The sequence below is a fragment of the Acomys minous genome (assembly GCF_964271855.1).
Source record: "Acomys minous genome assembly, chromosome: 20".
In the NCBI taxonomy this organism is placed as follows: domain Eukaryota; kingdom Metazoa; phylum Chordata; class Mammalia; order Rodentia; family Muridae; genus Acomys; species Acomys minous.
This window is the reverse complement of record NC_140502.1, coordinates 16,314,300-16,341,650: the sequence shown is the minus strand read 5'-3', so window position 1 is coordinate 16,341,650 and position 27,351 is coordinate 16,314,300. Positions and strand designations below refer to the sequence as shown.

General features: G+C 43.4%; 2 protein-coding genes across 2 annotated transcripts; both read right to left on the bottom strand.

Annotated features, from left to right (window-relative positions):
• Positions 1–7,096: 7,096 nt before the first annotated feature.
• On the bottom strand, positions 7,097–14,388 carry LOC311590717 (oocyte-specific homeobox protein 6-like). The gene is made up of 3 exons (XM_084769979.1): positions 14,273–14,388; positions 9,783–10,627; positions 7,097–9,335 (listed from the first exon to the last, which is right to left on the bottom strand). The coding sequence occupies exons 1-3, from the start codon at positions 14,295–14,297 to the stop codon at positions 8,859–8,861; spliced, it is 1,347 nt and encodes a 448-aa protein (XP_084626105.1). The 5' UTR covers positions 14,298–14,388; the 3' UTR covers positions 7,097–8,858.
• An 11,466-nt stretch (positions 14,389–25,854) lies between these two features.
• On the bottom strand, positions 25,855–26,749 carry LOC311591110 (cone-rod homeobox protein-like; the record flags this gene model as incomplete). Its single annotated transcript, XM_084770478.1, has 2 exons — positions 25,855–26,610; positions 26,663–26,749. 2 exons carry the CDS (start codon positions 26,747–26,749, stop codon positions 25,960–25,962), a joined length of 738 nt encoding a protein of 245 aa, XP_084626604.1. The 3' UTR covers positions 25,855–25,959.
• Between the last annotated feature and the right edge of the window lie 602 nt (positions 26,750–27,351).

Here is a 27,351-nt window from a genome sequence, read left to right as displayed (position 1 = left end):
CAAGCACATGTATTCTGCCTCACAACTGTCAGTAGTTATAATCCCAGAGGCTCCTAAAACATTGTCTGACCTCCCAGGCACCAGATGTAAGTTTCTATGCATATAGGAACACAAGACATGACACACACACACACACAGAGAGAGAGAGAGAGAGAGAGAGAGAGAGAGAGAGAGAGAGAGAGAGAGAGAGAGAGAGAGAGAGAGAGAGAGAGAGAGAGAGAAAGGCAACTCTAACAGATTCTGGAAAGAAAAGACCATAAAAAGACGTTTTATACTTTTATTTAATGTATAATCCAACAATAAGTGATGAATACTCTAACTAGCCTTGGAAAGCCTATCACTCTGTGAATCACACTGCCACGAAACTAATACAGATGATAATGCATCTATACAACCAAAATGAGAATTATGGCTTTCACTACCACCCCTCTTCTTTGTTTTACAGATTTCTGGTCCTCAACCAGTCCAGGGTCAATGTGTTCATTCAGACTGTGATGTAATAAGATCCATCACATCCTCTGTTATACCATGATCTTTAAGGATCTCTTTCCAGAGTTCCTGAATATCTGCAATTGAGTCTTCAGCACCAGCTTTGGTTTGGAATGCAGCTTCCATGTGAATAATGATATAATTTATAAGCTGCCTTCTGAACATAGATGTATTTTTCACACTGATTCTTTAAACATCTCTAGGGAAAAACAGAAAGAAAAGGTCAGATAAAGACACTCTGGCCACAGCCTGGGGCACAAGATCAATATGATTAATGGAATGATGGTTGTACACCACACCCCAACCTACCCCACCCCACTATTACGGGAAACTCAAGTGATATGGAATCCAACATGAAAGATGAAGAAAGGATGGGTGTGACCCATAAAAACAGAAACTATATAATCTTCAGTAGTAAGGTCAGGGCTTAAATGAGATGTTTGATATTAGCATGAAGGACCTGCTGTGTTATTGCCCGTGTGTGTGTGTGTGTGTGTGTGTGTGTGAGAGAGAGAGAGAGAGAGAGAGAGAGAGGAGAGAGAGAGAGAGAGAGAGAGAGAGAGAGAGAGAGAGAGAGAGAGTTAAATCCACAGTCCCTCGCCCTTGACTCGGTACCATGGTGACGCGCCACACTTTGGTATTATCTAAAATATTGTTGCCTCAACAGATTTTACTCTCTGAGCTGTCCCGGTGGAGGGGTGATCACATTACCTTCCCTGTTTGTTCTTCTTGATTCCTTTCCTTCTTTCTGCAGCCAAGATATCCAGGTGGTCTCTCCATGTCCAATCTGATTTCCATCAGATTGGATGGATTACATAGCTTTTAGTTTCCTGTGGAAACAACGTCATATTATCTCTCCCCAATGCGACACATGTGCTGTCTTCCATTCTGGAATCAGGACCTTTAATTACTGACTTAATTGTGCAGTCCTTCCTAAAATACAGTGTATCTTCGCAGGTGTCTTCTTTGCCTTGTTAAGAATTCTTAAACCAATAAATCATTATTTAATGTATTTTCTGCAGATGGTCACTTCCCCTCCTATTTAGGACCGCCTTTTAAAAATTATAGTTGGATTTTTTTATAACTGTTTGAGCAACGAAATTATGTTTATCTGTTACAGGTTTTATGCCTTAATATCTACAAACTTATTCTACTCCAATAGATAAACATGCTAGAGCTTCATCCGCCCCAGTTTGAAAAGGCATCTCCAAGACTGTCACCATCTCCAACAAAGGAGACGTTAGACTCATGCTCTCCAGAATTTAAAAAGAAACATTAGATTTCTGAATGTGAACCTATGGCAAGGTGCATACACATCAGCTCTCCAACCTCTAGGTAATGGAGCACACGGCCACTATATTACCTTGCCCCGAGGTACCAGCAAAGAGGGTTTGCATTTTTACATTAGCATATAGACCTTCACAAAGTCATTGAACCTAGAGAGCATACAAACACAATCTAGTCTGACCATGCTGGCCTAAAGTTTCCTACCAGGCATCTCAATGGGCTGCTTTTCTCCATTTCTTCAAGCCTTTGTGGACTTTCCTCATCTGGAACCATCCCGTTTGGTGTTACTGTGAGTCCCAGACTTGGATTCTCTAAAGGTTCCTCCAACCTCTGTTCTGGGGCCTTTTAATTTTAGCACCTACTTTCTCAGTTTCTTCCTTCCAAGTCTATCTTATTCTGATCTTTCCCAAAGAAGATATACAAAACTGAACTTATCTTTGGGGAAAAAAATTTGTATTCTGAAAGAAATAAACTCAAAGGGAACCCAGAATCACTGTGTCACTTTGTCTTCCTCCATTTTCACCATAGAAAATAATCTTCTTTGCTCTCAAAATTGCTACCCAAGGACTTGATTTCTTACATTTAGCTTTTCTTCTAGGCCTTAACTATACAAATAAGTGAGGATTATCAGTCTCACTAAGGCTCCTGCTTTTAGAGAGAGGCTTTTTTGCCTCCCTCACTAGGTCATGACCCATAATCTATCTGGGAAGATATTTGGTGCACAAATGTTTGTCCCTCTGGTCTGTGTGGATCAGGACCGTAAGAACCCAGTATGAGGAATCTGGAGTCACTTTGTTATGACCAGTGGACCATTTCAAGAATCTATTTCTGCCTAATAATTGACCCTTCAAGCTGGTCATGTGTTATAGCACACCTTTAATCCCAGTGAGATTAAATCAAAACCAGCCTTGTTGAAAAAAAACATGTGGGGGGGGGGAGGCTGGAGAGATGACTCAGAGGTTAAGAGCACTGTCTGCTCTTCCAGAGGTCCTGAGTTCAATTCCCAGCAACCACATGGTGGCTCATGACCATCTGGAGTGAGATCCAGTGCCTTCTTGTGGTGGGAAGGTGCTCATGCGGGGAGAACACTGTATAAATAATAAATAAATCTTTTAAAAAAAGAAAAAAGAAAAAAACACCATCCCAGTACAGGGAAGGCTATTACACAGACAAAACCTGTGTCAAAGAAATGACTAGGGCAACAACAAAGAATAATTTAACTCTTGAGCCTGTTTGTTTGTCTCATATAAATAATTACTAGCTCTTTAAGAGTAAAAATCATTAAATGTATCTCATCAGCTTGACAGGGTATCTATCTTTAATTAAAGGACCTAGGAGGCAAAGATAGATCCATCTCTTTTGAATTGCAGTCTAGTCTGATCCACATAACACTTTCCACAAAAGCTGGAGCTACACAGAGTGACCCTTCTTCAAAAGGTTTAAAACTGCATTTGTAGATGCAAATAGTATACAGTCATATTCTTTCCCTTCCTCCAGCTCTCAACCCCATCTGCACTCACCAAACTTTAGCATCTTTCTCTTTCATAAATAATGGACACATTCACACACTAAAAATAATAGAGGACATTTAGTCCAGTCCTGCTAACATGACCATTTGGCCTTCACTGGAGTATGATTGTTATACCCAATGTCTCATACTTTCTAAACAAAACAAAAGTTCTAGTTCACCAAATTGAACTTTTTATTACTATTTTCTTAAACTAGTTATCTCAGTGAACCCTTCACTGCCCTAAAAATCAATTTGTAGATGTGGCTCACCTCAATATCACAGAGGTCATCATGCTCTGCCTAACTTGTGTAGCCACCGAAGTCATGTGTGCCACCATTCCTAGCTAAAATTGGAGATTGATGGCTCCCATATATTTTTCTGTCATGGTCTTTTATCTGGGGTCTGTAGACAAGTGTGTGTGGTTTCTGTCTATTAAAGCATCCATCATGGGAGATACAAGATGGCGGTGCCTAACACACACCTCGTTTGATCAACAGGACACTAGTGCCTATTCAGCCACCTAAAGACTTATTGAGAACCACAAAACACCAGTACTGGTAAACCACAAGTAGCAGGGTCCAAATTGTGTGGATCATGGTGGGGTCCAGCCTCTGGCTACCTGCCAAAGACACAAACAAGTCCGAGGTACACACAGAAATGGGTGTGCAGCCTCCAAAGTGTAACATCACACATCTGGCTGGTGGGGAACTCTGAAATCTGGCAGCAAAGAATGAGCCTTGTCTATCAAAAATGTGAATGTTTATGGGTTCTAGCACCTAGCATGCACCACAGTCAGGAACACAAGTTGATCTGATCTCAGGTCACCCATAAAAGCCACAGAAAATGCTGTGGGGAGGACACGGACAGTGGTACAAGCAGCCAGCAGGCACCCATGCTAGTGCCACAAGCCTGGCTGACGGACAGCTCGTGAGCTCCCAGGAATGCAGAGCCCACCCACGTCTGAAAAAATACCAGCCTCTGTGTGTTCTAGCACCAAGCAGACATCACATTCAAGAATACTACTTGGTCTGAACTCAAGTCATCTAGCAAATTCCAGAAAGTTCGAGAGTCCAAGAAGGCACTGGGCACATGCTGTAGCCAGAGACATCAGGCAGGATCAGGTCAGTGTAAGAACACATGCAGCAATCAAAGGACCATTTGATACCACTGGAAACCAGCAGCCCCACCACTATAACAAGCCCTGGATATAGTATCATACCCAACAGGCAGGACAAGGATTTCAATTCTGAGGTTATGAAAATGATGGCGACCTTAAAAGAGGAAAACATTTCCTTCAAACTACAACAGGAATACACAAAGAAGATATGAAAAATTGATCAAATTGCTTAAAGAAACAACACTCAAACGGGAGAAGGAAATTAAAAAAGAACTCAAGGCCTAAAAATGGAGAGAGAAGCTATGAAGAAAACACAATCTGAGATAATCCTGGAAATTGAAAACCTGGAGAGGAGGACAGGATCTACAGACACAAGCATTACCAACAGAATTCGGGAGACAGAAGAAAGAAAATCAGAGACAGATGATGTGAATGAAGAAATGAATAGAGCAGTCAAAGAATATGTTAAATATAAAATGATCCTGACCCAGAATATCCAAGAAATCTGGGACATCATCAAGACTAAATCTTAGAATCCTAGGGATAGAAGAAAATGAAGAACCCCAGCAGCAAAGCCCAGAAAATATTTTCAACAAAATCATTGAAGAAAGCTTCCTTAAACTAAAGAAATGAATGTCCATAAATATACAAGAAGCCTAGAGAACTCCAAATAGATTGGAACAGAAAAGGAAGTCCTCCTGAGAAACAGCAATCAAAACTCTCAATGTACAGATCAAAGGAAGACTATTAAAAGCAGCAAGATAATTGCAGAAAGATTCAAATGGTATATACTCACCTATATCTGCATATTAGCCCAAGGGGCATGTCCCACGAAAGCTTTCACTTACCGGGAAACTGAGACAGAGGGGAGGACATTCTATTGGGACTCTAGATGAGGGAAGCATGGGAGAATGGCAAAGTAGAAGGATCCAGAAGGTCCTAGAAACCTACAAGTAGAACATTATTATAGGCAGATTTGGGCCCAGGGGTCCCGCTCAAACTAAGGCACCAGCCAAGGACAATACAGGCAGTAAACCTTAAACCCCTACCCAGATCTAGCCAATGGACAGAACATTCTCCACAGTAGAGTGGAGAGTGGGATATTACTTTCTCACATACTCTGGTGCCTCACCTTTGACCATGTCCCCTGGAGGAGGAGACCTGGTTGCACTCAGAGGAAGGACAGCAGTTTACCAAGAAAAGACTTGATACCCTATGAGCATAGAGAGGGGGAGGTAATCCCCCTGAGGAACAGTCATAGGGGAGGGGAATAAGGGGAAAATGGGAAAGAGGGAAGAATGGGAGGATACAAGGGATGGGATAACCATTGAGATGTAACAAGAATAAATTAATAAAGGGGAAAAAAGCAGCAAGATAAAAATTCCAAGTCAGGTAATAAGGCAAACCTATCAGAATTACACCTGACTTCTCAACAGAGACAAGGAAAGCCAGAGGGCCTAGACTAGTGTCATCCAGACACTAAGAGGCCATAGATGACAACTCAGATTACTCTACCCAACAAATCTTTCAATCACCATAGATGGAGAGATTAAGGTATTCTATGAAAAACTAAGTACAAACAGTTTAACCATAGATGGAGAGATTAAGGTATTCTATGAAAAACCAAGTACAAAACAGTAACTAAACTAAAATCCAGCTCTACAGAAGATACTAAAAGGAAAACTCCAACCCAAGGAGGACAACACAGGCCCACAGGATGGATGCAAAGAAAAAGACCCATCAACCCTGCTGCATACAAGAAACACATCTCAGCAATAAAGAGCAACATTATCTTTAAGGGCTGGAAAAAGGTATTCCAGGCAAACAGACCCAAGAAAGAAGCTGGAGTAGCAATTCTGGTATCTAGTAAAATAGACTTTCAACCAAAACTAATCAAAAGAGATTGGGAAGGACACTTCATACTCCTCAATGGAAAAATATCAATTATGAACAAAGGAAAAATACACCAACATGATATATCAATTATGAACAACTATGTTTCAAATACAGGAGCACCTACATTCATAAAAGAAACATTAATAAGGCTTAAATCACAAACTGGACCCCACACATTAATAGTGGGAGATTTCAACACAGAAAGCTGAAGATGAGGCTCCAATGTTATAAAGTATATTAGGTGACTGGTCAGGCAGCAAACCAAACACCCTAAGATTCCATATTACACCTTAGTTTTGGTTGAAAGCATTTGGACTCCTATCAAGCCTGGAACTTCTCAACAGAATTAAAGAGATGTAGGAGAGACTCTCTCTCAGGAGCTGAGGAGAGGCGGTGGCACACGCCTTTCATCCCAGCACTCAGGAGGCAGAGGCAGATGGATTGCTGTGAGTTCGAGGCCAGCCTGGTCTACAAAGTGAGTCCAGGACAGCCAAGACTACACAGAGAAACCCTGTCTCCAAAACAAAACAAACAAACAAAAAAACAAAAACAAAAAAAGCCGCAATAGAAAAAGGCCAAGTAACATAAATGCAGACCCATCAGAATTACTCCTGACTTTGCAACAGAGATCATGAAAGCCAGATCTTTCACATCAGAAGATATGTAGAAACATGGAGCTCAGAAAGATCTAAGCTCAAACTCAGCCCCTCCAACAACCCATCTGAAGCCATATCTTTCCATTGTTACACTACAGAAATGTCAATACAAACAAAGAAAATATATGGAAATAGGCTAGGTCATTTTTATTTGTATTTTTATTGGTTTTCTTTTTCATTTCTTTAGGAAAGATGAACACTGACATGCAATGGGAGTAAAACTACATTTATACTTTCACTTAAAATACTGTCAGTACAAAAGTTAGCCACTTAGCTTAATATAAACATTAAAAGAACTGGTTAAAGAGAAATCCTAAAAAGTTTAAGCACAAATGGCTGAGCAACAGTTTTAAAAATTGCTAAACGCCCTCAGTTTGGTGACACATGCCATTATTCCATGCATACATGAGAGACAATAGGATCTTTGTGAAGGTCAACCCAATCTGATCTACCCAAATATCTTGAGGGTCTCTAGGGCCATTCATAGAGACACATTGTCTAAAACAAACAAATGAGCCCAAAAGCTACACCATCCTTAGACCTCAGGGATAGGAACTGGAAAGTAAAGACCAGCTGAGTGACTTCTCTGCCTCTCTGAACTGGCAGGTTTTTACCCCGGCTTGGGCTCCTGGGTCTTTAATGGTAAAACAGAATGATCTGGCATTTTCAGTTAAAACACTGTTTATCTTGCCTAGTCAAAATTGCCAAGATCACTTAAACTAAGGACAGTTCATGCTGGTAAAAATATGCACAAAGACAAATACTTGCTTACTACTGGTGTAGCAGAACCTATACAACTATTAGAGAAACAATGTGTACATTCCTAAAAAGCTGACAAAGACAGGTCTTGGATACAAGTCTAGAATATCAGTCACTCAAATCTGAAGTAGCCAGGATGCAAAGCAGGGCTGATTAGGCAGGTTAATGAGGCCATGTATCAAGATAAAGAGTTACAAGGGCAGACAGCCTACAGGTTGAGTTTTTTTTATAATGGAGTTATTACCTAGCCTGGTTCCTGGTGTTCCTTGTATGGGATTCACAGGGTGTAAAAAGAAAAATTATTCCTGCATTTTTGTCCTATGACATATACATACTGGAGAGCTATGAGTTCAGAGACACACTAAACAATTTGACAGAAGAAATCTGCTTTGGTTTCTATGTGGCCTCCTTCAGAGCATTTATTTAGTACATATATTATTTTTTACTCTATGAATATGAGCATCCTCCTTACACATAAATATAAGAGTCCATACACCCTGACCTCAATGGCAAGAGTAGGTCATAGGATTGAAGCTGATAATAAGCCGTTATATTGCTTTTATCTATGCTCCTTTTGGAAAGGACTACGAACATCTCAGCCTTCGTCTAAGATATTCCTACAGCTCATAGAAAACCTTTGATAATTCTTGGAATCAGAGAGCTCAGTTCTTACTGCAGAGGACTTGCTTTAAGTGGCAAGCACACACATGCTGCCTCAACAATGTCATTGGTTACAATCCCAGAAGTTCCTTAACCATTTTCTGCCCTCCCAGGCCCCAGATGTAGGTTTCTATGGATACAAACATACAACACAAACACAAACACACAAACCACACACACACACACAGTAAAGTAAATCTATCAGACATTCTGGAATGAACAGAAGATTTAAAAAAATGTTTTCTGAAATACTTTTAAGGTATTTAACATACAATACAACAATAGGTGGAGAATACTACAAATGGCCTTTGAAACAGCCTCAGTGTGTGGATAACACTGACATGAAACTAATACAGAGTAGCTTGCATCTACACCCTCAGTCTTAAGAGTGATGACTTTCACTACCACACCACTTCTTTGTTTTAAAGATGACCGGGCCTCAACCATTCCAGGATCAAAGTGTTCATTGAGGGTGTGATGTGCCTCAATTCATCCAGCCATCTCCTGCACCAAGATCATTAAGGATTTGTTCCAAGAGCAGTTTATCTTCTGGACTTGACTCTTGGAATTCAGCTTCAGTAAAAAGTGGAGATTCAACTGAGGTGCCTTCAGCTACTGCTGGGTCATTCTCACCTGCGGTTACTAAAAAATGACCAGGGCCTGCAGCTGCAGCAGAAGCTTGGCCAGCACAATGGTCTTCTTGGAGTCCACACCTGGCACCCTCTGAGGCTTCTTCATTGTGGAGAGATTCTTCCAGACTGGGGTAAAGTTGGGGAATGGAGTCCACATAAGATGTGCCTGAAGACATGGACTCTTCAGCAGCTGAGTCAAGAACAGATGAGCCACCTTGAGAACTGGTTGATCCACCAACATCCTTATGGCTTTCCATATTCTCTCGTGGTTCTGAAATATTCTGGAGATTTTTCTTTTTGTACTTTGCTCGGTGATTCTTGAACCAGATCTGGAAAGACAAAAAAGAGAAGTTATAGGAAGACCTGTGTGTGCCAGCCTGGGTCAGAATGTCAAGTTGCAAGATGCCCCAAAATATGCCTAGGACCTGACACTAACAACTAGGGAAACTTAACCTAGATCTTCTGGGTCATTACTAGAAACATTAATGCCTAGGTCCCTGAGACCCTACATGGGGATATGTGGCTCCAGGGTAGTACCCATGCAGAAGCTGAAGGCCAAGTCCAGCTCTGGATGAACAGATATCTCCAGTCCACATCTAAGATCCCCAAGAATTGTACAAGCAGAATATGTGAGAAATTTTGAACATGTGGGACTTTAATTATTGAGCATAATAATTGAGAATTATACTGGCTGCAGGGAGAGAGAGAGAGAGAGAGAGAGAGAGAGAGAGAGAGAGAGAGAGAGAGAGAGAGAGAGAGAGAGAAGAAAGTAATACCTGGATCTGGTAGTCTGTCACTCCAAGATCTTCAGCCAGATCCAAGCGTTGCTCTTTGCTTGGGTACATTTGGCCATTAAAAAAAGTTTCCAGCTTTAGGATTTGTTCTGGGGAGTATGAAGCACGACACTCTTTCCTCCTCTTCTTTGAGGTATGGAGGGGAGCTTCCTGGCCATTGTATGTATCTGAGCGATTCACAGACTCTACAGAAATGACACAATCAGGACATTCTGAGAATGGTGAGGTCATCTGGGGAACTGGGTCCACTGAGTTAGTTCCTGATGTTGGCATACCTGAATGCACTTGGGGATCTGGGTTCATGCGGGGAAGTGGTTTCCATGATGGTCTAAAAGACTCTTGGGGTCCTTGGTACCTTTCAAGTTCTGAGTTCCATTGGAGACTTGGTGGTTTTGAAGTTGCTTCAGCCCCTAGGGCCCATTGAGACATGTGGAGATTTTGTTTGCTTGTACAGCCTGGATGCCTTTCAAGAGTCGACTGCTTTGGGGATTCTCTAGGACTGAGGAAACTTTGAGACACTTGGTGATCTAAATTGCTTGTTAAAACTGGATGTCTTTGGAAGCTTGACTGTTTTGGAATTCCAATGGCCTCTAGGGGATATTGAGGCCTTTGGATACCCATGTTTCTTGCAGGATCTTGGGGCATATAAAAAACTGTATCCCCGAGGGCATACGAAGACATTTGGAAATTTTGATGCAAGCCTTGCATCATTTCAGGTCCTAAGTTTCTTGGGTTGGATGGGTTTAATGGCAGACCTCTATCCATTGGTGGATATGGAAGCCTGCTGGAATGTGGTCCTACTGGAAGACTTTCTTGTACTGGAGAACCTGTGAGGAAAGAAAAGGATCAGAGTAGCTCTACAGATTAAAAAAAAATTCAAACAACAGATATATTCTATATGTGAGTATCTAGGTTTTCAAATAAGAAAAGCAATCATAGATTCTTAGTGTTAAAATCTACATAAGAGTCAGAACAGGAGCAAAGGCCTGTCATCCCAAATCCTTCATTAATTCAGGAGGAGAATTCTGAGTTTAAAGTCAGCCTTGAGTCCAGAGCGACATTAAGCACAACCGGCACTGAGACAAGCACTTTTCTTAAAAAAAAAAAAAGACCAAAACAAGGGGATAGAGAGGAGAAATTCATATTATTAAGACTCCTTCAATTTTCACTAGGAATATAACCTATTTCTCTCACTAGCCTTGAGGATCGAGTGAAAAGGAGAGAAAGCAGGAAAAGTGATTTTGTGAGGAATGCACGACAAGAGGCAAAAGTCTGCTATGTGGAGATGGAAATTCAGGCCGCATCCTTTTATCTATGCCGGCACCTTCAGCCTCAGTGAGGCACTGGGACCAAGGAGACGTCTTTAAATGTCTTAAAGTACAGTTACTATCATATAGAGATTGATGTTGATGACAGGGGATATCTTAAAGAAATCTCTTTTCGTCAAATGCCTTTATCTGGTGAGCCATGTTTGGGAACACACCAAAGCAACTACTGTGTTTTCTGCAAAAAAAAAGGTTTATTATTTTAATCACATAGCATTTGAACTACCCATAATCCTAGGAGTCCCATTGCAAAGGCCGGAGGACCTCCACACATTACATTTTACATGAGATGTTCCGGAACAGCTGGATTAAACAAACAAACAAAAAATCCTTCCTCAAAATGAAACCATTCATTCAGAAACATGAATATTGTATATAACCACATTATTTCTCCATCACCAGCTCTTCCTAATATCTATACCTACCCCACATCAGCTTTTTTTTTCTCCTAAAAAATGCCCACAAGCCAGGTGTGGTGGCACACATCTTTAATCCCAGCACTCGGGAGGCAGAGGCAGGCCGATAGCTGAGTTCAAGGCCAGCCTGGTCTACAAAGTGAGTCAAGGACAGCCAAGGCTACAGAGAAACCCTATCTTAAAAAAAATATGCCCACAAAACTTTCAATCCAAATGTCCTTGATCTAAAGAACTGTAAGGTCAAGATTGAACAGAGATTGTGGGACTGAAAAACAGTGACCAGCTCAACTTGAGATCCACCCCATGACAGAGAGGCAAAGTCTAATGCTATTAATGATACTATGCTATGCTTACAGAGAGAAGCCTAGCATGCAAGGCTTCCTCTGGGACAGCTGAGGGAAACAGATACAGAGACCCACGGGCAAAAAATAGGTGGGGCTCAGGGAGTCGTGTGAAAGGGAGGGAGAAAGGACTGAAGCAGCAAGAAGAGTCAGGACACCACAAGAAGACCTACAGTGACAACTGAACTGTCACCGTGGTTGCTCACAAGGACCAAAACGACAACTAAAAAGTATGTATTGGCTGTACTTTCAGATACCTTGCTTGTACCATATGTGTGGACCGGAGGATGTCTGACTCCGTTGCTTGCCTTTGGATCCCTTCCCCCTAGCTGGACTGCCTGGTCTATGCCCAGTGGCAGAAAATGGACTGAGTCCTTCTGCAATTTGATAGGCCAGCCTGTGTTGATAACCGTGGGGGCATAGAGGAAGGACGGGAGGGATGTGAGGATGGGGCTGAGACGGGGAAATGGAAGGGGCTGTGATCAGGCTATAAATTGATCATTAAATAAGTTAATAAAATTTTCAAATCAAACACATGTGAAGTACATGAAAGGAAAAATTCATTACTATTGAGGATACAACCCAGCGCTGGGGGGATGGCTAAGAGGTTAAGAGCCCTGGCTGCTTCTCAGAGGTCCTGAGTTCAACTCAAAAACACTTGGTGGATCACAACCATCGGTAATGAGATCTGCTGCCCTCTTCTGGTAGGCAGGCACACATGCAGGCAAAACATTGTAAACATTAAGTAAATTGGTCAGGCACTGTGGCGCACGCCTTTAATCCCAGCACTCGGGAGGCAGAGGCAGGTGGATCACTGTGAGTTCAAGGCCAGCTTGGTCTACAAAGCGAGTCCAGGACAACCAAGGCTACACAGAGAAACCATGTCTCAAAAAAAATTAAATAAATAAATAAACAATAAAAATAATGAATCAAACTAACTACAGTAGCTGTGTAGTACCTCAGAGATGAGGATTTGAAGGCCCACCAGCTTCATGAAGGCATTTCAAATCATAGCTGGCCTACAAGAGACGCTGCCTAAAAAAGAACAAAGCAATCAACCTACAACAGAAAAATCTCTCTCCATGAGGCTCTAGCTTTTTAGATTAAAAAAAAAGAATATTCACATACACCTAATTTTGTCAAATAAAAACTAGACCTCAGAGCACAGACCTGTAATGCAAGATAATTTCTAAATGTAGCAAGGTAACTTCAATATTAAGAGCATCTGTGCTAGAGTCACTCTGAGGTAACAGTACAAACTGCTTAATATTTTCATTTGACAAAAACAGGGGCTAGGTGTGGTGGTACACGCCTTTAATCCCACTGCTACAGAGGCAGAAGCAGTTTAATCTGTGAGTTCAAGGCCAGTTTGGTCTACAAAGAGAGTTCCAGGACAGCCACGGCTACACAAAGAAACCCTGTCAGGTTTTTTTAAAAAAAATACCTTGGAACGGAGAATATAAAAGATCAAAGAAAGCAGAGGAGAGAAAACAAGAAATGATTGAATTTTGTGAGGACAGCATGGCTAGAGGGAAATAAGAGCAAATGTCTGCTCTGTTTGGATCTTCAGGCTTCATGCCTACCCTATATCAGCACCCAATATCTCAGTTACAAACGCAGTCCAAGAAGATTTATTTTAATGGAGCATGATGGCACATGTCATTAGTCCAAGCACTCTGGAGGCAAAGGCAGGCAGACCTCTGTGAGTTCCAGGACATCCTGATCTACAAAGTGAGCACAAGACAGCCAAGGCTACACAGAGAAACCATGTCTCAAAAAAAATTTAATGTTAAATTTCACCTCATATTATAGTTGAGAGCTACATGTGGATGGCAGTGGATATCTTACAAAAATCTCTTCTCTCAAAATGTCTTTTTCTGGTGAGCCATGTTTTAAGATGCTCCCCCCCCAAAAAAAATTACCTCCATTTTACAAAAATATTTTAATCACATGGCACAGAGTCTATCTTTAATCCTAGGAAACAAATTGCTAAGACAGAAAGACCTCTGAGAGTTCTAAGCTAGAACTTTCCAGTACAGCTGGATAGCACAAAGATTTTTTTTCCTCAAAACAATAAACAAGCCAAGAGGTGATCCCCTATGCCTTTAATCTCAGCACAGATGCAGGGAAGTCGCTATAAGTTCAAGGACAGCCAATGCTAAACAGTGAGACCTTGTCTTAAAAAAAAAAAAGAAAGAAAAGAAAAAGACCCAAGCTCTAAAAAGTAAGCAAACAAACCAACAAAATTTCAACATAGGTGGTCATCACATGGGTGCAAATTTACACTGTAAAATATTATTTTATATAATATATAATATTCACGGCAGGTAGAACTTGAAAACAGTACCATCCTCCCCACGGTCCTCATGAATCCTTACAGGCAAACTCACCCTCCATATCAATGGGCTCCTCCATCTTCCCAGATGTGTCCTGAAGCTCTAAGCTCTATGCTCTACTCCAGGAATCGGGCCTTAAATAGGTTCTCCATCCAGGACCCTCCCACCAACACACCCTTAATCCCCTCTTGCCCACCTGACACCCCACCCTGAGGCCTCACTCAGTGTGCAGCCCCACCTTATGGGGCTGGCTGGTTTGCTTGGGACCACAAGAATTAACTCTTTCTTGGCCAAAATCTCTTCATTCTCCTGCACCCTTAAGGGTTCAACTCAGAAGAAATGTGGACTCCACTGGTTGATGACCACCTCAAGAAATGAGCCTTCATGCAGCACACTGCCCAGATTCACTGCTCTATATTGACATGGCTGATACTCCTCCTTTTTTATCTCTTTATGAAATTGAGACAGAGTCTCACTACCCAGACCAGTCTGGCCATCACCTCACAGAGACCCACCTGCTTCTGCCTCTTTTAGACCGAGATAAAGGACACGAAATTCACTTTGTTCCTCACTTCTTGATGGGGATTTATCTCCTCAGCCTTAGATAATTTTGGCAACTACTCTTCAGCCATGATACCACCACTATCATGCTATTTCTACATGGAGCATCTAGATCCTAAATCTTGCTCGCTGGATAACTGGAGCTCTTAGAGTCCCACAGTTGCCCTTAAACCCTTATATAGACATAGGCCTGACCATGGATTGTTTGTTCACACATTGGCCCTATACTGAATGGGAGTCCACAGACAGCTGCTGGTGGGTTTTTGGTTTTTTGTTTTGGTTTTGTTTTTTTTGTTTTTTTTTTTGTTTGTTTGTTTGTTTGGGTTTTTGGTGTTCTGTTTTGTTTTGTTGCAAGAATGCCCTGCTTTTCCTCCAACCCAAGCTCCCTGAAGTTTCTTTCCTGGGAGTTTAATTACTTCCACCTGAGTGAATAGGGCAGCTTCATCTATCCTCTTACTTGTTCAGGAAACCTCATAGATTGCAAACTTCCCCCATTTCAGGGATCTTTCCAGGAGATTGACAGATTTTTTTTGGAAGCACCGTAGACCTTAGGCACATTGGATTCCTTTGGTACATCGGACTTGTATTCCCTGGGAGTTTGAAAAATGAGGATTAGGAGTTGTTTGCAATTTGACTTCTTCCCTTCCAATTTGTTTCCCCGCCTTGATCTACTTTAGTTGTCTTATTGCTCTGGCTAAGACTTCAAGTATTATATTGAAGAGAGACAGACATAGTGGACAGCCTTAGCTTGGCCCTGATTTTAGTGGAATTGACTTAATTTCCTCTCCATTTAGTTTCATGTTGGCAATTAGCTTGCCAATTTATTATGTTTAAGTATCTCCTTGGTCGCTGATTTCTCCAAGACTTCCAGAAGGAGACTCAGCTGGTTGAAAGGACGTGCAGGGGAGCTCAGTTTTACAGGCAGTTTTACAGAGACAGGTTCCAAAGTCAGCAAGATATACATAGATGAAGACACAATGAACCAAAGAATGTGCTGGAGACATTTGTTTAGGGTTAGTGTGAGGCTGAGAAGAGCAATTCAGTCAGAGGATGAGAGGAAAGTCAGATTGAGGAGACAGGAGAGTTGTTTTAAGCAAGAACAGCTGATTTGAAGCAGTCTGTCTTGAGTTTAGAAAGAACTAGAAAGTGTGATCGTATTCAGCAGTAAGTCAGAGGCTGAAAGCATTCTAGGCCCAGATTATAGTCTATGGGGGGCTAGAAGGTTACAGGACTAGGACTAGGTTAGCAGATGGAGGCAAATAGCCTCCAAGAGAATTATTACCTCAGATGGATACACTAACACCTCCCCTTTGGGTTTGTTTGCTGAGGCAGAGTATCAAGGTGTAGCTCACACTGTCCTGTGATTTGCAGATGTTTGTGGGATTCCCCTACAAACCAGGTTAAAATATGAGCCACCATGTCTAGATTTTTACTTTTTGTTTTGTTTTGTGAGACACAGTTTCTCTGTGTAGCCTTGGCTGTCCTGGACTCGATTTGTAGACCAGGCTGGCCTTGAACTCACAGAGATCCGCTTGCCTCTGCCTCCCAAGTGCTGGGATTAAAGGCATGCCCCACCACACCTGGTGAATTTTACTTTTTAAATTTATTGTAACATAGAACCTCACAAAATACAACTTAATATATGTATTACCTGCATGCACCACGTACTAACTGTTACATGTGCTGCCTTATTTTAGGAGTCTTTACAGTAGATTGACATTTTTTTTAAACCTTATAGACCTTAGGCATATTGATTTCCTTTACATACCATGTTGGCACACAAAACATGTATTCCCTGGGAGTTTGAAAACTGCGGATCAGGAGTTGTATGCAAGCCTTGATTGTAAAGCAGCTACAAGACTGACGGGGCAAGAGTTAAATCATGCTTAATGTGTTCTGTTTTTGTTTTGTTTTTTCTTGTGAAGGCTGGGCTGAGAATCTGGTCCCAGTGTTTTCTCTAGCCTAGATGGAGAGTTTCCCTCAGCCTTCGGGAGGCTAGCTGAAGAAGGGTCTTGTCCCAATTTTTTAGCACCTAAGGAGATGATCATGCGGGTTTTTGCCCCCCTCAGTTTGTTCATATTATTGATTACATAGATGGATTTCCGTATATTGAACCACCCTGCATGTCTGGGATGAAGCCTACTTGGTCATGATGGATGAGATTTTTGATGTGATCTTGGATTCGGTTTGCCAGAATTTATTGAGTATTTTTGCATCTCTGTTCATAAGGGAAATTGGTCTGAAATTCCTTTTCTTTGTTGTATCTTTGTGTGGCTTAGGTATTAAGGTGACTGTGGCTTCATGGAGTGAGTTCGGCAGTGCTCCTTCTGTTCCTATTTTGTGGAATAGTTTCAGGAATATTGGTATTAGTTCTTCTTTGAAGGTCTGGTAGAATTCTGCGCTGAATCCATCTGGCCCTGGGCTCTCTTTTGGTTGGGAGACTTTTGATGACTGCTTTTATTTCTTGGGGGATATAGTACTATGTATTGTGTTTGCCTGATCTTGATTCAAGTTTGGTGTGTGGAATTTATCAATAAAATTGTCCATATGATTTAGATTTTTAAATGTTGAAGCATATAGGCTTTTGAAGTAAGACCCAATGATTCTTTCTATTTCCTCAATATCCATTGCTATGTCTCCCTTCTCATTTCTGATTTTGTCGATTTCGATGCTCTCCCTTTGTCTTTTAGTTAGTTTGGCTAAGGGTTTGTCTACCTTGTTGACTTTCTCAAAGAAAAGTTCTTGGTTTCCTCGATTATGTGAATTATTTCACTTCTAACTTATTGATCTCAGCCCTGAGTTTGATGAATTCTAGCCATCTACTCCTTTTGGGTGTGTCTGCATGTTTTTTTTTCTAGTGTTTTCATGTGTTCCTTTAAGTTGCTTGCATGGGATGTCTCCAATTTGTTTATGAAGGTGCTTTGTGCTCTGTACTTTCCTCCTAACACTGCTTTCACTTCGTCCCAAATGATTGGATATGATGTACCTTCATTTTCACTGAAATCTAGGAAGTCTTTAATATCTTTAGTTCATCCCTGACCCAGTTGTCTTTGAATAGAATGTTGTTCAGTTTTCATATGTTTGTAGTCTTTTTGTTAATCCTATTGCTGAAGTTCAGCTTTAGACCTTAGAGGCTTGCTTTGTGACCGATTATACGGTCAGTTTTAGAGATGGTTCCCTTTGGTGCTGAGAAGAAGGTGTACTCTTTTGTGTTTGGGTTAAAAGTTCTGTGTATGTCTGTTAGATCCATTTGATTCATGACCTCTGTTAGCTTCATTATTCCTCTATTTAGTTTCTGCCTCAATGCTGAGAGTGGGGTGTTGGGGTCTCCCACTATTAATGTCTTAGGATCAATGTGTTTTTTTAAGCATTAAAAGTGTTTCTTTTTTTTTAAAGGTTTATTTATTTATTATGTATACAGTGCGCACCAGATCTCATTATAGATGGTTGTGAGCCACCATGTGGTTGCTGGGAATTGAACTCATGACCTTTGGAAGAGCAGTCAGTACTCTTAACCACTGAACCATCTCTCCAGCTCCTAAAAGTGTTTCTTTAACGAATGTATGTGCCTTGTATTTTGGTCATAGATATTCAGGATTGTGATGTCCGCTTGGTGGATTCTTCCTTTGATGGCAACGAAGTGTCATTTCCCCATATTTTTTGATTAATTTTTATTGAAATTCTGTAGACATGCCTGGTGGCACACATCTTTAATCCCAGCTCTTAGGAGACAGAGGAGGGCAGATCACTGTGAGTTTGAGGCCAGCCTGGTGTACAGAGCTACTCCAGGTCATCCATGGCTAACACAGAGAGACCCTGTCTCAAAAAACCAAAGGATGAGGGGGAGGGGAGGGGGAGGAGGAGGGGGAGAGGGAGGAGTAGAAGAAGAAGAAAATCTACTTTATTAGATATTAGAATGGCTACTCCAGATTGCTTCTCGTGTCTGTTTGCTTGGAAAATCTTTTGCCAGCCCTTTACTCTCAGATAAATGTCTTTTTTAAAGTACTTTATGTTTTCAGTGTGAAATCTTGGAAAAGGAAAGTTGTGGCTTAACAGTGATGTGTTTGCATGTCAAGTTAACAAGGGGTCAATTGTGCTTGAATAATTTTTATTTCAACTTGACACAAGCTAAAGTCATCTGAGAAGAGAGAATTTCAATTAAGAAAATGCCTCCAGCTGGGTGTGGCGGTGCACGCCTTTAATTCCAGCACTCAGGAGGCAGAGGCAGGAGGATCACCATGAGTTTGAGGCCAACTTGGTCTGCAAAGCGAGTCCAGCACAGCCCAGGATATACAGAGAGACACTTTCTCCAAAGAGAGAGAGAGAGAGAGAGAGAGAGAGAGAGAGAGAGAGAGAGAGAAAGAAAAAGAAAAAGAAAAAGAAAAAGAAAATGCCTCCATAAGGGGGGCTGCAGACAAGCCTAAAAGGCATTTTCTTAATTAAATATTAATGGAGAGTGCCAGGCGTGGTGGTGCACACCTTTAATCCCAGCACTCGGGAGGCAGAGGCAGGTGAATCACTGTGAGTTCAAGGCCAGCCTGGTCTACAAAGCGAGTCCAGGACAGCCAAGGCTACACAGAGAAACCCTGTCTGGGGGCAGAGGGAAGATTAATGGGGAGGGCCCAGCCCTTTGTAAATGGTGTCATCCTTGGCCAATGCTCCTAGGTACTATAAGAAAGCAGGCTGAGAAAGCCATGAGGAGCAAGCCAGGAAGCAGCACCCCTCCATGGCCTCTGCATTAGCTCCTGCGTTCTGGTTCCTGCCCTGACTTCCTCCGATGATGAACAGTGATATCAAAACATAAGCCAAATAAACCCTTCCTTCCCCAAATTGCTTTGGTCATGTGTTTCCTCAACTCAATAGTAACCCTAACTAAGACAGACACCCTGATATCAAGCAGACCCTCCCACCCTGCCGTCCCACTCAGTCCTCAGTCTGCAGCCCCACCCTATGGAATCCTGGCCCTATGGAGTACATCTTTCTTTATTGAGCAGATAGACTCAGTGCTGGTTTGCCTGAGATCTGAGAAACTAGTAAAGCCTTGATACTGTCCTCTTGAGGCTCCAGCCTGGAATAAATTCGCTCTCCAATGGTTGGTGAGCATCTCAGTAAATGGACCTCTACTCAGCCTGCTGCCCAGGGAACTCTTGATTCCTTCTCATTGCTAGGTACCCTTCTTGAAAGATGAGAGCATCTCAGACTTCCATCTCCCTCTACCTGGGCCATCCAGAGTCTCGCTCTGCTCCCCAAGCTCACTGGAGTCCCCATGGTCTGTCTCTACCCAGATGTTTTCCGAAGCTCCTACACAGAGATCTCAAAACTCTCTCATGATGGTGGCCTGGTTTATGTCCACAGATTGTCCCTGCAATAAATGGGTGTTTGGTTGACAGCTATTGATGACGCATTGTGAGAGACTGGACTACCTTAATTTATACCTGAAACCCTTCAGTTCACTTCTAAGGAGTTTAATCACTCTAAGATGAACTCAGCTTGTCCCACAAAGCTGGGCATGTACTTTCCCACCAAGCCACGTGCCAGGGGAGCTTTCTTTCTTTAAAAAAAAATTAATTTATTCACTTTATATCCCAATCACAGCCCCTTCCCTCCTCTCCTCCTATTTATTCTCACCCTCTGTCCTTCCCTCTTCCCTGTGCCCGCATCCCCATCCAAGCATGTCAAGTTATGTCAGGACTGTGAACGTCCTTTACTGTAGTGGCCTAGCAAGGGAACCTTGCCAGAAGGAAGCGATTGAAAAATGAAGAAATTCAGGAGAAAAGAAGCTTCAACTTCTTTTTGTTTGTTTGCTTGCTTGCTTGTTTGTTTTTCAAAACAGGGTTTCTCTGTGTAGCCCTGGCTGTCCTGGACTCACTTTGTAGACCAGGCTGGCCTCGAACTCACAGAGATCCACCTGCCTCTGCCTCCCAATTGCTGGGCCCAGCCAAGCTTTGACTTCTTGATTGTGACTGGAAACCTGTGGCAATAGAGAACTACATTCTTTATACCAAGTCCTAGGGAAAGGTCATTGACATCACAGAGGACGAAGATTCAATACGAAATCTAATCCGAGGTTAACAAAGCTCCCCTGGAACCTAACACAGCTGTCCTCTGAGGGGCTCCACCCAACAACGGATTGAAACAGATGCTGAGACTCACAGCCAAACACCGGGGGGAAGTGCAGAGAGCCTTGTTGAACAGTGGGAGGAAGGATAGAAGAACCCCCAAAGGAATGGGAGCACCACAAGAAGACCAACAGATCCAACTAACCTGGGCCCAGGCGTGCTTGTGGAGACTGAAGGACCAACCAAGGACCATGCATGGACTGGACCTAGGCTCTCTACACATATGTATACATGTACCAGAGGAGTAGCCTGGTCATCATGTAGGACCCCCAAGTAAGGGGAGTGGGGCCTGTCTCTGACAAGGACTTCCTTGCATGCTTTTCCTTTTCAATCGCTTCCTTCTGGCAAGGCTCCCTTGCTAGGCCACTACGGTAAAGGATGTGCACAGTCCTGACGTACCTTGACATGCTTGGATGGGGATGCGGGCACAGGGAAGAGGGAAGGACAGAGGGTGAGAATAAATAGGAGGAGAGGAGGGAAGGGGCTGTGATTAGGATACAAAGTGAATAAATTAAATTTTTTTTAAAGAAAGAAAGCTCCCCTGGCACGTGGCTTGGTGGGAAAGCACATGCCCAGCTTTGTGGGACAAGCTGAGTTCAAACCCCAACAATGACATCGAATGCAAGAAAATAGAATAATATTAGCATCTCTTAATTTTTGTTGTTGTTGTTGTTCCCTTTTTGGTTATTCTCAACAGGGTTTCCCTGGGTTCACTTGGCTGTCCTGGAACTCACTCTGTAGACCAGGCTGGCCTCAAATTCATAGAGGTTCACCGCCTCTTCCTCCCAAATTCTGGAATTAAAGGAATGTGCCACCAGTGCTGGGATTATGTCTTAATGTCTTTTTTGTTGGGGAGGGAGTTGCTTGTTGAGACAATGTTTCTTTGAGTGGAATTTGCTTTCCTGTAGACCAGGCTACCTTCTAGTTGACAGAGATCTGCCTGCCTCTGCCTCCCAAGTGCTGGGACTAAAGTTGTGCACCGCCTCTGCCTGCCTCTCATGTCTTATATTTTTATAAAGTCTCACTCTAAAGTTCTGACTGTCCTGAGACTTCGCATGTACTCAGAGAGATCCACCTGCCTCCCAAGTGCTGGGATTAAAGATGTGCCCACCATGTCAGGCAAAATAAATAAATCCTTTTTTTAAAGATTAGTTAAAATGGCTTTGCTCTGAGCAAGACGCTCTCAGGAAATGAAAGTCTCATCCATGCCCCTCTGTAGAACCAAGCTGGTCAGATCTGCGAGTTCCCCCTTCCCAACTATTAATTACTTACTGCTGAGCTTCCAAAATCAGTATAAAAATAGGTTGCATTCAGGGTAGTATGACCTTTGTTGTGACCTATAGGTTCTGCAAACTTAGTCCGAGCCATATTTTCCAGGTCGCTGGCTGGCTTCTCTGGTCTAGATATTATTGGAACTTCTGAGACGTGATTCATGATTCGTAGGCTGGGGAGATAAGCTTAGCAGGTAAAAATGCCTTCCACCAAGCCTAACAGCCAACCATTCCCTTCATGGCAGAAGGAAAGAACCAACCTCCTAAGCTAACGTTGTTACTCTGACCTTCACACTCACTGTGTGCACATCCACGTGCACCCACACACAGAGAAATAAACAAAATTTGATTTAAATTATTCCTGGGGCCAGTTTGGCCTCTGAGGGCATTAGTCATACATGGTGCACATACAGGCATGAGTGTTTTCCATGCAGGCAAAACACTCAAGCACATTAAATAGAATAAACAAATCTAAGAGACAATTAAGGTGGGGGGAGGGGCAGAATGAAACAAGAAACCTCCCTCCCCCCACCATGTCTTCCTCCAATCTCTCCATGTACAAATACAGGAGCACAGGGCTGGAGAGATGGCTCAGTGGTTAAGAGCGTCGCCTGCTCTTCCAGAGGTCCTGAGTTCAATTCCCAGCAACCACATGGTGGCTCACATCCATCTATAATGTAATCTGGTACCCTCTTCTGCAAATAAAGCACTTATTATGCAATAAATAAAATAAACAAATCTTTTTTTTAAAAAAGTACAGGAGCGTGCACACACAAACACGTGTGCACACAAATAATTAGTAAATAAATAAATAAGCAGTAAGCCCGTGTTTGTATCGTGATGGTGCACACAAAAACAGCTGTGTTCCTGTGGGACTGGTTGGAAGAACAGATGTCATCCAGTCTTTAAAAAAAAATGGTTGTCCCCACAGAGTCCCCTCCCCATCATGTCCTGAGGCTGAGCCTAATCCTCCATAAGTCCCCTGCCTTTCTGCTGAGGCTGGACTGTTGCCCTAAAAGGATTGGAGCATTTGCTAAATTAGTCCTGTCCAGGGACACAGGAAACAGACTTCGTGAGGTGGAAGGGGGAGACAAGAAGAGGGACAGACAGCCACAGGAGTGAGGGCAGAAATGGAAAGAATGGAAGGGAGAGGACAGGGGAAAAAACAGAGGACCCTGAGCACATATCTGTCATCTCGGCAGGTGGGAGGCAGATTGCTATGGGTTTGAGGCCAGCCAAGCCTATACAGCGAGACCCTGCCTTCATAAAGGAATGTAGGGTGTGGCTCAGTGGTTAAGAGAACTGCCTGCTGTTCCAGAGGACCCAGGTTTGATTCCCAGTATCAACAAGGCCACTTACAATCCTCTGTAACTCTAGTACCAGGGAATGGATGCCCTTTTCTGTTCCCCAAGGATGCTCCCTGAGCATGGTATATGGAAATGCATGCCGGTAAAATACACACCCACATCCACACCCACACCCACACCCACACCTTTTTTTTTTCAAGACAAGGTTTCTCTATATAGCTCTGGCTATCCTGGAACTCACTTTGTAGACCAGGCTGGCCTCAAACTCAGAGATCTGACAGCCTCACCTCTGCCCCCCAAATGCTGAGATTAAAGGCATGCACCACCACACCCAGCTTAGAAATATGTTTTTTTAATGGACAGGGCTGTACACCTCAAGGAGGGAGCAATAAAAACAAGTTCTACCCTCTCCCAGATGTGAGACATGGCGAGTGGCCTGAGTCTCCATCCCTTGCAGTTTCCTCATCTGTAATAATGAGTGTCTACCTAGTGCGTGGTTGTGACAATGCCTATAGTTAGGATTGCTTGTATGCTTTTTGCTGTACTAGGGACTGAACCTAGGGCCTCCAACAGTCTAGACAAGCACCTGTCACTGAACCATGTCCTCAGCCCCTCACTGGGATTCCAGACAGGGGGCTGTACACTGACCTACACACTACCAGCCTCCTTTACAACCTATCTGTGATTACGTTTCCTAGGCAGGTCTTAAACTTCAGGTCCTTCCTCCTCAGCTCCCAGGTGCTGGGATCGGGCCTCCTCTACCATCCCTGGTCCTGTGTTCCTTCTTAGTTGAGTGTCAGACGATACAAAGGCTGGATGGTGGTGGCACATGCCTTTTAAGCCCAGCACTAGGGAGGCAGAGGCAGGTGTATCTCTGTGAGTTCGAGGCCAGCCTGGTCTACAGATCAAGTTCCAGGACAGCCAAGGCTACACACAGAGAAGAAACTCTGTCTCACAAAAAACAAAACAAAAAACAAAAAACAAAAAAAAAACAAACAAACAAAGAAGGAAGAAGAAGAAGGCAAAGGAGGAAAAGGAGAAGATGAAGATGATGGTGGTGGTGATGGTGGTGCTGATGGTGATGATGATAAAAAAAAAAGATACAAAGAAAAACATCATCGCCATAACAGAAAACATCCAGGAACACACTACGGACAGAAAGAACAAAAGCAAATCTTAATTTCGTTCCATCTATCCAAGTTTGCCCCCTCTTTAAAAAAAAATCACCTAGATTTAAGTGGAATTCAACATTTTTAATCAGTTTCACTCTGCTTAGCCAGGGAAGAGGGAACCTGAGAGGCTAGTGAGTGGGAAAGGATAGAACAGTGAAGCTAACATCAAACAAAGGGAACCCCTGGACTTGCCATTCTATGGCCATTTGCCTTATCGGCCTTGGGGCTTGGAAAGTGGGATTTGTATGGGGGAAGGGAGTTTGTTGAGACAGGATTTTATGTATGTAGCCCAGGCTGGCCTCAACATTGCATTGTAGCCTAGGGTGACCTTGAGTTCATAATCCTTCCGCCTCCACCTCCCTCGTGTTGAGATCAAAAGTATGTGCCGCCATTCCTGGCTTACGGGATAGAATACTGGACATACCCTAGGGACGTCTAAAAGACCCCTACCCCGGTGGGCCCATCAATAGGACTTTCATCCTGTTGATGAGATTCAACGTCCACAGACACCTGGAAGCCCCCAGCACTTGTGCCCCCCTCAAGCTAACCATGGGAACCTGTGACTGGGGCACCTTGGGTTCTAGAACATTCTACTCATCTCTCGAGTCATTCCCAGTAGTCACATCAAGGCTCTTTTGCATTTCTTTCTGTACAAGCCATGGCCTCCCAGCTCAGTTTGGTGGCTCATGCCGGTAATATACATACAGATACATAAATCATATATACATGTAAAATGAATGAACAACCCTCTAAACCTACCCATGTAAACCTGGCATTTGTTAACTTTAACTGTACACAAATTTCCAAATCAGTTTCGAAATCTCACTCTTGTAGCCCAGGCTGGCTCTCAAGTTCCTCAGCTTCTTCAGTGCTGGGACTGACAGGTATGGAGTCCCCACACCTGGCTTAGGGGCACCGTGAGTTCTGACCCAAACACTCTTCAGGTCACTTGCAAGATAGATTTCTCTTCTTTCTGGAGCAAGCTCTCAGCACCTTTACTGAAGTCTGGGGCGGGGAAAGCATCAGATATGCGCATCACAGTCATGGTATCTACTGATCACTGCCGCGGGCATCTCGGGGGAGGAAGGAACCTCTTTCATGATGTGGGATAGGGCGGTAAAGGGGCCAAGCTCCCTAACCGAGCTGAGGGTGGCCTGCACCTGAGGCTGCAATGTCCACAGCCTTTGGCAGGCTTACAACTTCCTGTTACTTTTGGGGGGGGGGGCTAATCTCCTGGAATCTAAGCTGGAAAAGGCCGATGGAGTCCTGGAGACGGTGATTCAGCTGGAAGGGGGAATTGGGGACCCTCTTCTACAAGATCTGAAACTTCCAGGCACTCTGATCTTTGTAGTCCAGAGGGTCCATGGGGTTGTAGGTGAATTTCCAGGTGCCTGTGGGGTCCTTGAATTCCAAGCTGTCCACGGGGCTGTAGGTGCCGTAACCCTGGCCTGACAAGGAAGTGGGAGACTGGGTCAGGGATGGCCCCACAGAGGGGCCGGAGAGGGGGCTGAGAGCCGGACCCCCTAACTGGGGCACCATGGGAGAAAGGTAGGGATCCAGCCCACTGAAGTAGGAGCTTGGAGACGCATAAGCTGAAGGAGAAGGGCGGAAAGTAGAGGCAGGGGCATAGGTCATGGCGTAAGGGGCCGTGGTGAGAGAGGGCCCCGAGGCAACCAGGCCGGCTGGCTGGGCCTCAGGCAGAGGAGACTCGGAGGCCGGACTCCAGATGGACACGGTGGCCACCGCCGTGGTAGGTGAGCCTGAGGGGCCGGGCAGAGATGGGCTGTAGGAATCTGCGATGCCCAAAGGGTCAGTGCAAACATCCGTCGAAGGTCGTGGGGAAGCGCCTGCCTTCCTCTTCACAGGCCGAGCCTTGGTCTGTGCCCCCGGGGGCTGCTGCTGCTGCTGCTTTTGCTGCTGCCGTTGCTGTCTGCATTTCGCCCTGCGGTTCTTGAACCAGACCTAGAGGGAGCCCGGGAAGGTGAGGGTGAGTAAACTGTCTCAGAATCCTCACCGTACCAAGGCTGACGATGGTAAGAGTCACACATCGCCAAACGGCATCTGATGATCGGGCAGCTCTGTCCAGGATGTGTGTACCCATCCAGTCATGCATGTACACATGCACACAGGAACCTACATGCACGGATCACACATGCATCACACATGCAAGTAGTCACACATACATCCTTGCATATATCAGCCATCATGCATCAGCATGCATTTTATGCATGCCCACGCGTGCATACATATAACCATGAGTTATTTTCACATATCTGCAATTATGTACATACATACATACATACATACATGTGTTCAGCCACCTACCTGATCACATAGATGCAATTGTGCATTGTCGTCACATACATACATACATACAATCATAAACATATGAACATATTATATTTACATGTTCCTGCTTATGAACACGTGAATTATACTCACCCATCATACATACAGCCATGCACAGGTGCACACATTATATTAACGTGCCCCTGTCCATGCATGCGTTATCTTCACATGTCATACATACAATAATACATCTATGCATAAGTGCATATATTGTACATGCACATATTTAATCAGTTAATTTCATGCATGTGTGTACATGCGTATAGATATAATTAATGCCAGGGCTAGGGATATCCCTCAGTGGTAGAGCATTTGCCTACCATGTACATGCACAAGAGTAGATGAAATCACATC

Excerpts from the sequence above, each read along its gene's own strand:
- LOC311590717 (XM_084769979.1), bottom strand. The coding sequence starts at position 14,297 with ATGGAGGAGCCCATTGATATGGAGG. Across the intron at positions 10,628-14,272 it reads GGAGCCCATTGATATGGAGG|GTTCTCCAGTACAAGAAAGT; the intron begins GTGAGTTTGCCT and ends CTTTCCTCACAG. Across the intron at positions 9,336-9,782 it reads TGACAGACTACCAGATCCAG|ATCTGGTTCAAGAATCACCG; the intron begins GTATTACTTTCT and ends TTGTCTTTCCAG.